Source organism: Lactuca virosa, chromosome 3 (genome assembly GCF_052849685.1).
Source record: "Lactuca virosa cultivar CGN04683 chromosome 3, Lactuca_virosa_CGN04683_v6, whole genome shotgun sequence".
NCBI classification, from domain to species: domain Eukaryota; kingdom Viridiplantae; phylum Streptophyta; class Magnoliopsida; order Asterales; family Asteraceae; genus Lactuca; species Lactuca virosa.
This window is the reverse complement of record NC_136428.1, coordinates 323,767,280-323,778,501: the sequence shown is the minus strand read 5'-3', so window position 1 is coordinate 323,778,501 and position 11,222 is coordinate 323,767,280. Positions and strand designations below refer to the sequence as shown.

At 37.5% G+C, this 11,222-nt stretch overlaps 1 protein-coding gene across 4 annotated transcripts; it reads right to left on the bottom strand.

The window, feature by feature from the left end:
* Positions 1-7,150: 7,150 nt before the first annotated feature.
* Positions 7,151-10,552, bottom strand: LOC145167377 (receptor-like protein kinase HERK 1). 4 transcript variants are annotated; one of them, XM_079086571.1, is made up of 4 exons: positions 10,409-10,552; positions 10,099-10,334; positions 7,772-8,723; positions 7,151-7,652 (listed from the first exon to the last, which is right to left on the bottom strand). In XM_079086571.1, exons 3-4 carry the CDS (start codon positions 8,687-8,689, stop codon positions 7,542-7,544), a joined length of 1,029 nt encoding a protein of 342 aa, XP_078942697.1. In that variant the 5' UTR covers positions 8,690-8,723; positions 10,099-10,334; positions 10,409-10,552; the 3' UTR covers positions 7,151-7,541. The 4 variants fall into 4 exon arrangements, with proteins under 4 accessions (XP_078942697.1, XP_078942694.1, XP_078942695.1 ...); XM_079086568.1 differs by having other exon boundaries at positions 7,772-8,680; XM_079086569.1 differs by having other exon boundaries at positions 7,772-8,680; positions 10,099-10,312.
* Positions 10,553-11,222: the final 670 nt, after the last annotated feature.

Below are 11,222 nucleotides of genomic sequence, written 5' to 3'. Positions count from 1 at the left end.
AGCCTGAACTACATTGAGCGACCGGTGGCAATCCTCGACCGGAAGTCGAAGGATTTGAGGAACAAAAGAGTGGAACTTGTGAAGGTACAATGGCAGCACCGGAAGGGGTCGGAGTAGACTTGGGAGCCGGTGGACGAGATGGTAGAGCATTACCCCGAGCTGTTTCAGGATCGAGCAGCAGACTTCGAGGACGAAGTCTAAAATAAGTGGGGGAGATTTGTAGCACCTGGTTCTTGGTACGTATTCTTTTGTTAATTCTTTAAAATATTTTGCATTTTGGCCTTGGACTCGACGAGTTGAAGGACCAACTCGCCGAGTAGAAGCGGGATGAGACACGGAGTTTAAGCTGTGGACTCGACGAGTCGGGTCCCGGACTCGGCGAGTAGGCCCTGTCTGGACAAAAACCCTAACCCGAGGGTTTGCACCCTATTTAAACACCTTAACTCGGCCTCCTTCGTCCCATTTGCTCCCAGAAGACCCCCATAGCAAACCCTAGCCGTTATTGAAGCAATCTAAGGCATTTGGAGTGATTTTGGCGCTTTTGTGACCCAAGGAAGGAAGGAAAAGCTTGAAGGATCAAGAGGAGGCTAGAGGGATCCGATTTTGAGCATCATTTGCACTCTACAGAAGGTATAAAGTCTATACCTTGTTTGTTCTTTTGATAGATCCCATTTTGTGGAGTTTTAGGGATTTTCTAATCCATTTTGGTCACTAACCATGATTGCAAGCATGGTTTGGGGTTGATGTTTCGGATCTAGGTCCTTAGAGGGGTTACAAGGCAGAAAGGAGTGGCTTTTGCACTCAAAGAAGGCCCCATGCATTGTAAGAGCTTGTTTTAGGACCTTTTGAGCTCAAAGTCCCATGGAAGCACGTAAAGGTTGTAACTTTACGTGCTAGATCGATTGTAGGGGCATAGATCTATCTTTTGATCAAGGGTTGTACATCAGAAATCGAAGATTTAGTGGGAGGATGTGACCAACTCGACGAGTCCATTCTTGGACTCGACGAGTCCATTCTTGGACTCGACGAGTCCAAGGTTTCTGTCCCATATCAGTTGAGGGTCAAAAGGACCCAGTTGAGTGTGGAAAGGTTTTAGGGAGTCCCGGGGAGTGACCCAACATTCTGGACTAAGCCATTGTTCTGGAAATTCATGGGACTCGGCGAGTGCATGAGCGGACTCGGCGAGTCCATGGCAATATTCTAAGGATAAAGATGAACTCGACGAGTTGTTCATACAACTCAACGAGTCAAAGACAGAACCTGTGTATCAGTTGAAGATGAACTCGACGAGTTGTTCATACAACTCGGCGAGTCGGATGAAGATTCAGTCGATGTTCTATTAGAAGGAAAACTCGTCGAGTCATCGCCTAACTCGACGAGTAGAGACGGGTATAAGGACAAAAGGAAGGATAGGGACTCGGCGAGTTGGCAAGCCAACTCGGCGAGTCAGGTAAACTGGAAGTTGACTTTGACTTTGACTTGGTCAAGGGTAAAATGGTCATTTTACCCTAAGAACAGTTAGCCGTGTATGACTAAGTGTTTTGTGGGAATTATAGCCAGAGGATTTCCGGAGCAGCAGCGGCAGCAGTCAGAGGATTCCCGCACATATCAGCAGCTACTACGAGGTGAGTTACCTTCCAGTAGCGGTGGGTCTACGGCCACAATGTCGGCCCACCAGTAGGAATCGTATGATAGATGTTTGTGTTTGTGATATCCATCTGTGTTGCTACTACCTGATATGTTATATGCTAGCGTGATATGATATGTGATAGTGATAGAGTTCGGTTGTTAGGATCGAAGGGTATGTTAGGCACCCCAGATATGCCTAACAGTATGTTATGATATGTTTAGCTGCTAGCACGATATGTTACATGAGCTAGAGGTAGTAGGAGGGGGAATAGTCCCCGAGATTCGGTTGTTAGGACCGAAGGGTAGGTCGGACACCCCAGATATGTCTGACAGTAGATTATGCTATGATATATGCGATAGTAGTAGTAGGGGGTGAAATAGTCCCCGAGGTTCGGTTGTTAGGACCGAAGGGTAGTCAGCACCCCAGAATGGCTCGACATGGGTAGGTCAGCACCCCAGAATTGCTTGACACGGGTAGGACGGCACCCCAGAATGGCCGCATGGGTAGGTCGGCACCCCAGAATGGCCGTACGGGTAGGTCGGCACCCCAGAATCGCCGTACGGGTAGGTCGGCACCCCAGAATGGTCGTACCGGGTAGGTCGGGCACCCCAGAAATGCCTGGCAGTATGTATGCTATATGATTGTATGGTATGTGGACGATGGGGGAACTCACTAAGCTTTGTGCTTACAGTTTACAGTTTTGTTTCAGGTACCTCTTCAGCGAGGGGAAGGAGCTGGCGCGGTAGCGGCACATCATACACACACGCATTGGTTTTTCCGCATTATGAGATGTTCTGGGATTGTACTCTGACATTATTATTACTTTATGATTTGGTTTTCAGACACGAGATATGTTTTTATGAAATGATATGATCAGATGATGTTTCAATACAAATGTTTTACAAATCAGTTAATCAAAAAGGAAATTTTCGGACGTGAAAAATTGGGTCGTTACATGGTTAGGGCTCGAGATGGACCTCCTTTGGAGTTTACGGTCCTTGGACCACCTTGGAGAGTTTACGGTCGTAAACCCTTGACTTTACGGTCGTAAACCCATGAGTTTACGGCCGTAAACTCATGTTTCCCCCAACCATTTCGTGTTTTGGTGTTTCTAGCTCATGCATGCAAGGTTCTAGTCTTTTATCCAAGCTATATAAGGTGTTAGGGGCACCTTAACACCACTTGGTGGTGTTTACGGTTCAAGTATCTCCCTTGACCGTAAACACAAGTGTTTTTGAGGGTTTTGATGTTCTTCCAAAGGATTAACAGGTATCCTAAGCAAATAACTAGATAGGAGAGGTGTACTTACTTATAGGAAGCTTGTAAGAGTGATTAGGACCCAAGAACACTAGTGTGTGTTCTTGGTGTTTTGAAGAACACTTGAAGATCTAAGTAAAAATGAAGAATCCATGGATGAAATGATGTATAATCACTAGATAGAGTGTTGTATGAACGAATCTAGGAAGGAAACACTTACATTTTTGGCGGATTTAAAGAAGTGTGTGATGATACTTGAGAGAAAAGTGGTGGGTGTTCTTGAGGTGGGAAGTGTAAAATGAGGAATAGTGGGTAAACTCATGCTATATGCATGAGTTCTTGGTAAATGGTATTTACGGCCCAAACTCTTCATGTTTGGCCGTAAACACCTAGTTAAGGTGTTAAATGTTTATTTGTTATACAACACTTCTAAACGACACTTCCTTTTATTTATTCGTTTGACGAATTTAAAAATAAAAACACCCAAACGGACTTAAATCCGGCCAAAAATGTACTGAAATGTATTTGACTATTATTTGTAGTGTTTGACTGTAGAGTTTATACAAATGAAAATTTTGGGTTGTCACACTAGGAGCTATGAATTGCCACTCTTGGTGTTTCTGAGGTTCAAAGTCTATAAAGTTCGCACCTTTAGGGTTGAGAATCGCCCATGCATGAGGTTGTATCCATTTAGTGCAAGTAGAGTGCTATATCTTCAAGTTGGGTCCTTTTGGGACATGCATAGTCACCAAGTCAGTGACTTTATGGTTTTATACGCTTATTAGGGGTTAGATATGTGGTTTGGACTTTTAGTCATAAGCCTTAAGTGCTTAAATCGAGTTTTGGATTAATGGTCGTGTACGCTGAGCGTAACTATGTGTACATCGAGCGTACGCGTATGCGTCCCCGATCCAAACCAAGCGACCCAGTACGCGGGGCGTACCGGGTTTACGCCGAACGTAGTCTCGTGCAGTGGATTTTGGGCTTGATCTTTGTTTGACTTTTGGACTATGGGCTTTGACTGAGTTTTGGTGATATTGGGCTTTTGTTGGGCTGAGGACTTTCATTAAGGTTCATAATTAATTGTTGGGCCTAGGATTGTGTATTGGGTCTTAGTGGGCCCAGTGGGATTAAGCCATTAGTGGGCCTGATTAGTTGGGCCAATATTTGGCCAAGTGATTGGGTTTAGTCGTGGATATTAATTAAATTTAGTTTGGGTTTGCTTAGTTCAGTTCAAGGAGCCGGTTCGCAGCAGGAGCGAGTGTATGATCTTTCTTCTGTCGATTGAGGTGAGTTTCCTCACTGGGTTTAGCGGGTCTAAGGCACCAATGCTGGCCCCTGTTATTTATGTTAGGATGTTAGGAGTCTGTATGACCCTTGCATGTAATATGCGCTGCTATGTATACCGGGCGAGGCCTAATGACTGTATCGTATGTTATTGTTTATGATATTTGTATATGTTAGTATGATTATGTGATATATGTCTATGTGTATAGTGGGCGGGTCCCGATGTCAGGCAGGGCCTAAGAATAACAAATCTATATACCGAGCGGGGCTCGATGTCGGGCGGGGCTTGATACCGGGCGAGGCCCGATAGAGGGCGGGGGCCCAATATGTGATTTATTATGTATGGTATAGGGTAATTTGGGGAACTAACTAAGTTTTGTGATTAAGGTTTTCAGTTTATTTTTCAGGCACTTCCAGTTCCAAAGGGAAGGGCTCGGGATGATTACAGAGCACACACCACCTAGTTCCGATTTTTGTGTTTTAGTCTGATTCGAGATGATGTTTGATACACTTATTTTCATTGGGATTGTATTGATGTTGTTTTTGGAATACTGATTTTATTAAATTAAAAATGAAATTTTTGGGTCGTATTTTTGGGATGTTTCAATATTTGGTCATATGTGTAATGTCTTTTCCTGCTTTCTCAACATTTTCGTGCATATATATACGACGAGTATTACCATTTATGATTCATGAAATAACTTTTTTCTATATAGTAATCTACTTAAAATCTTGTGATTTCTTTTAATATTAATTAATATATCACAACAAGGTGTACTTATATAATTTATAGCATTCTACTATAACTTATATAATTTATTGATGATTTATATATTTTAGATTGTTATTTCATAAACTTTTGAACAATAATAAATTATGATGTTATTTTGTGTATAAAACTTGGAAATCATCAAAACTTTAATATACTCTCATGTATTCTCCCGCAAATATTAAAACTGTAAAAGAGGGGCCGTAGAAACTCACATTCGATGCGTGATCTCGATCTAGATTCGTTTTGTGCAGATTGTCGTGAGAAACCATATCTTGACACCCGTGGACTTTGAAACACTTTCGAAACCATTTTGTATTGATATAAACAACAAGGGGCTGCTTTGTAGTGATTTAAATCAAAAGGAAACATTTTTGATCTTTTAAAAACAAATGAAGGGTTTCTTAGTAACTTAACTAACAAAAGGGTTATTTTTATCAAATAATCAAATAAGAGGACCGATTTGGTAATAATTTAATAAATGAATGGATGATTTGACTTAACATATGTAAATAAGGGCTGATTTGGTCACATTACACTGAAAAAGGCTGATTTGGTAATACTTAAATTATTGGGTTTTGTATTTGACCACTTGATAATACTAAGGGGATGATATATCCTAATCCATAGGTGGATTTAAGGAGTAGTTAAGGAGTAGGTTAGATTTTCCGTTTCAAAAAAAAAAATCAAATGAACAAAAAGGGATTGGGGTTTATTTTGGTGCCCTCATTTCCAGTAGATCCGACAAGGAAAGAACGGAAGCAGACAAAAATAATGCAAGGGCAGGAGGAGAAATCAAAACAACGATCGAGGGAGGGTGGTTCGATGGTGCTTAGTCGATCGCGAGGAAGGGATAGGGGGTCCGTCGAGATCGGAGACCCTTTGTGGGTTTACATCTTCATCACCGGCGGTAGTTGTGGTGGTCGCTGTCGTCTGCGGTGGCGAGGGAGGCTGCTTGGGTGGCTTCTCTTGGCTGCTCTCCTCCTGTCGCCGGCCGCCGAACACGAAGGGTAAGGGTTTAAATGGTCCAATGAAATTCGAACCAGAAAGAAAAGGGAGTGGTTGTTGCCTCCATTTCTAACCGGGAACAGCCACCTCTGTTGGTGTTTCTCTTGGCAGAAAATGAAGAAGAAATGGGTTGGTCCAATAGGCAAAGCAACAACAACAATAAGGTGTGCTTGCTTGCTTCGATCAGCAGCAAAGGGGCTACTGCCTCTTCGATTTCACAGAAAAAAAAAAGATAACATCTTGTGGGTGTTGCTTGGGAATTCATGAAGCAAAAAACAAAAGAAAAGGAGAGTGTTTGACTGAGTTTTGAGGATGCTATGAATGATAAACTCATATGGTTGGACATTTACTCTCTCCCATGAGCGTACTGTGATTGAGAAATGTCATGCCTTTTTTTTTTAATAATACATGTACTATTTTAGCTAGAAGTGTAAGAAATGCCAAGACTCTAGTGTAATAATGTTTCTTTGAAAGGTTAGAGAGAAGGAGAGATGTTAGAGATAAAGTGTAATAATGTAGTTTTCTTTTGGAGCAATTTAATCTGAATTATTGAAGTCAAATGACTTTTCGGTGATATTTTGGGGTAATAAGCATGTGTAATTTATTTTATGATGTAATTCCGTTTCTTGATTCTCGTGTCAATAAATCCCGACATCAATAAATCTTTCTGAAAGTTCCTGCTGACAGTGTCGGTTGTGGAGATTCCAGAAATACAGACATAATTAAATTTTTATATACTGAACTCTAGGAAAATCCGTTTAAAGTTTTGTGATTAATTCGTTTCAGAGTCGACAAATTTTACAAATCTGATTTTGGTCGAGATTAAAAATGTCATAAAAATGCAATAAAATAATAGAATATAATCTAAGTTCAAAAACATGCTTAAAAATAATTTACGAGGCTCGTAGCAAATTTAAACGAAGCAGTGCACAATTCGTTTCAGGATAATCAGATAAATACTAATTTTTATAACTTTAAAGATGCGTAACTTTCTCATACAACATCTGTTTTGGACGTTTTTTATATCCACAGAAACAGGAGAACGTGATCAAATCAAACTTCTTATCCCTAATTCTCAAATATACTTAATGAAAAATTTTATTATTAACGTCACCAATAAGTTAAATTTTTTTTTGGTGATTTTCGATTCTATTCTCAATGATAAATGGTTTGAGTAGTTTGAGACGTTTTAAATGCAATTAAGAATATAATATTTTTAATATACATTATAAACATAAATTTTACACACAATTGGTCCTTAACACATAGCGGTTCGCGGTGGTTTGACCGCCAAACTCTGATCAATTTTTACCTGTTGTTACATTCAACTTCTAGTGACTAATATCACACATTTTCTCCCAAAACAAGATAATGGGGAAACTACCTTGTATGGAAGCATCAACTAACTATTATTTTGAGGATTATTGAGTTAATAAAAGTTCCCAGAACAAAAATTACATGCCTTTCATGTAAGGATCCTTTACTGCACACTTTAGATATATGTTTCCATCCAATCAAAGACCGCGAAACATAGAAGTCTAACCTGTGGTGTTGTGTTGTCTAGCTGTTTGTCTAAACCTAAATTTTACTTTAGATTTTATTTTCCATGTCTCGCTTGTTTATATAAAGTCTCGACAAAGATTGCAATTCCGAATCAACTAAAGATGAATTCATCTTGTTTATCTTGAAAACTAGTGTACTCTGGCGATGAGCAAAAACAAATACGTGTCAGCAATTCATGTACTTTTATGTACACATCCTTATTTTCTCCTAAAAATGTCCATATTGAAATAATTGATAAAAATGATATTCAAACATACTTGCATTTTCAAGGCTTCCTCAAGTTGGAATGTCACCTCAGCAATTGTAGGTCGTTCTTCCCGAGTTTCTTGTAAGCATTGATAAGCGATAGTTGAAAACTTGCATAATGATCCTGGGTTGATAGCTTTCTTTATTCTATGATCAATAATCATATCCAGCTCTCCATTTTTATAGCATGTTCGAGCCAAATGATGTAGGAATCGCCGCTCATCATGGTAACTGAAAACACATGCTAGCCTTCCACACAAAACTTCAAACAAAACCACGCCGAGCGAATAAGTGTCCGACTCTTTTGTTAAAAACCCTGTTCTTTCATATTGTGGGTCAGTGTAACCATATGTGCCGGCAAGGTTAGTGATCACAAAGGTGTTAGGTTGATTTGCTAAACCTATTTTAGCCAACCCAAAATCGGAAAGTTTTGCATTCCAATTCTCATCCAACAAAACATTCGCGCTTTTCACATCACGATGTATAATTCTATGTTTTTCGGCCACATGGTTATGAAGATAGTCCAATGCAGAAGCAACACCTATACATATTTTGAGGAGTTGTTTCCATGATAGTCCACCCGACATGGCAGTGTCACATAAATATTTTTCAAGGCTTCCATGGCTTGCATATTCATAAACAAGGATCATCTCCTTGTTATCATCACAAAAGCCTATAAGTCTTATAATGTTTTTGTGTTGATACACTGAAAGCATTGCAACCTCTGTTCGAAACTCCTTGTTGCCTTGAAATCCGTTGACATCTAGCCGCTTTACAGCAACTAGTTGGTTTATATGATCTCCCCATGTGAGGATTCCCTTGTAGACCCTTCCATAACCACCCTTCCCAATGAAATTTTTGTTATTGAATTCTTGGGTACAATCTTTTATCACATGGAAGGGTAGTTTGAGGCCGTTTGGCTGCTTCATTGGAGTATAATCTAGAATGATTAATATTGAACAACTATATACAAGACAACACGATAGCAATAATCTATGTTAATGTTTGATCAATGAGTAAGCAAAGACTATTATAAGACCTTATTAAGTGGGTGGTTCTTATGTGAATTAACATGTGTAAAAATTAGGCACAAAAATGAGGCATAGTTGAGATTCACATTGTGGTTGTCAACAAACAAAAATATTAAAAAAAAATTGTATTTTATTTACCGATACGGATGTCTATTTGTAGAACATAAACATGACTTTTGATATATTTTATTGTTTAAAAATAAAGTCCTAAAGTTGAAAAACAATCAACGTTTTAGAATGATTAAGGTTATACTTAGGAATATTTGACGAAACATGTACTTCCTAAAATGTGTTAAGTCGTATCAGATTTACCTTTTGAATTTATCATGAGAAAGTTTTTCGTGAGACTTTCTAACTTTGCATTATTGGTAGTTTAGGTCAACTTACGAATATTTATATCATTAATCCATGTAACATAATATATGATCAAGCCATTCGGCAGAAATAATAAAATATGTCTCGTTCATCCGTATACGACACCCAATTTGATTGTATGAAGCATGCAAATTGTGTTCTTATTTTTATTTTTGCATTATTACTCTCAGCGTGAAATCTTTTATCAGTTATCAAAGTGTTTAATCTTTAACAAAATGTATTGCAAACAACATTACAACCTATAAATTTTGATTATTGATATTTGTGATCCAACAATCAAAATTGGTTTATTTTTATTTTTATTTATTTATTTTTTCCTTAATGAATATATCCTACGTAAGGTTTTAAATAACATTAGCCATGAGTTTAGTGACAATGTCAAACCTCAAGTTTTTACGATTTGTGACAAATTTCGTCATTTATAAGGTGTAACTTAAGGCGATATATATATATATATATATATATATATATATATATATATATATATATATATATATATATATATATATATATATATTCTACTATTATTCAATTTTATGTATATAAGATGTCATTTTGTTAAAGTTTGGTGGTAACTACAAGCTTTGGAGCGCGTCATGACAAAGTCATAGCCACCTTTTTAGGACCCTAATCCTACAAATAATATATTTTTAACTGTGATAAGCTTTTATTTCATTTTTTTTGAATAACATGAGAACTTGTATTAGCATTTATCATTTTTATTCTCTAAAATAATAGTATCCATATTGATGTACAAAATTATGTAACTACGTTCACAATGTTGTTTTAAACTGGAAATCATCAACTCAAAACACTTTTAATTTGAGAAACTAAAGAAATGATAGACTTTTGTAATCGAGGGAATCCTTCGATGAGGATCACCAATTGTCTGACAGCGTGAAAAAAAGATGATGTAAGGAAAGATTGTTGACCTGATTGGGGCGCATATCTGGAAGAGACTCAGTGTGCTTCGTGAGGTCAGCAGTGAAACCAATCCGTTTGTTACGATTCTTTATAAAACCATTTATCTTCCTCCATCTTAGTAAGATGTCTTCGGAATTCTTGTTCAAATTATTCTCCATCCAGCTCAAAAGCCCAGTATCACTCCAGAAAACAAAACTACTTTCGCGTAATAAAAATCAAATCCTAGAATAATTATTAATGATCCCTGAAACAATAGTGAACATGTATATGTATATATAAAATAAAAGGAGAAAACGAAAAATGACAGCGGGAAATTACCGAGAAAGTACAAAAATGAAGGCCACTTGACTTAAAACGTAGTCTGTAGAACAGGTTTTTTTGGATTTCCTATTTAACCTGGTGAATTAGTGAAAGAATAATGCACCAAATTAAATAGTAGTAGATAACAAGGAATAGAGGGATATTGGGTACAAGAAATAGATTTCATTATCAATTTGAGAAAATATAGACTTGATATAGAATCTGTTACAATGGGGGAGGCACCTGATGCTTGCTAATTGATTCGTTTTTCACCTGGTGGCTATCCCACTCACAACAGCTCAAAAATTTATTCTTTTAGTAAATATCCATTCCTTAGCGATAAGTTTTTGACTTGTTATCTGTTATTCAATAAAAAAAAATTAGATACCATAAATGAGAGTTCTAAATAACTTAAGGTGTAACTTCGTGGCAATGTTAATGCTCAAGTTTTTTTGAGTTGTGGCGAGTCATGTCGTTTGTAAAGCGTGACTTAAAACGGAAATTTTATATATAATTAATAAATTTATATATATTTTCTATTATTATTCATTTTTATATACATGTGTGACTTAATACAATATTTTGTCAAAGTTTGACGGTAAATACAAGTCTTGAAACAATAACGCGCCATAAACAAGACAAACTTTTTAGAACATTGCCATAAATATTTATCTATGACTTTTAGTCAATCGATTTTCACATGTCTTTTTTATCTTAACACAGTGTAATCAAAAACCAAAACCAAGATAGCAATGATATTAATATAAATATAAGAAAGCAAAAACTAAAAGGAACTTAAAATAATTAAGTAAATTAAATTATACAATAAACA

What these genes read in the sequence shown, in the direction of transcription:
- LOC145167377 (XM_079086568.1), bottom strand. Translation starts at nt 10,248, where the DNA reads ATGGAGAATAATTTGAACAAGAATTCCGAAGACATCTTACTAAGATGG. An exon ending in CAGATATGCGCCCCAATCAG is followed by an intron (nt 8,681 to 10,098) that starts GTCAACAATCTT and finishes CCAATGAAGCAG; the next exon opens with CCAAACGGCCTCAAACTACC. An exon ending in AGGAAGCCTTGAAAATGCAA is followed by an intron (nt 7,653 to 7,771) that starts GTATGTTTGAAT and finishes GCTCATCGCCAG; the next exon opens with AGTACACTAGTTTTCAAGAT.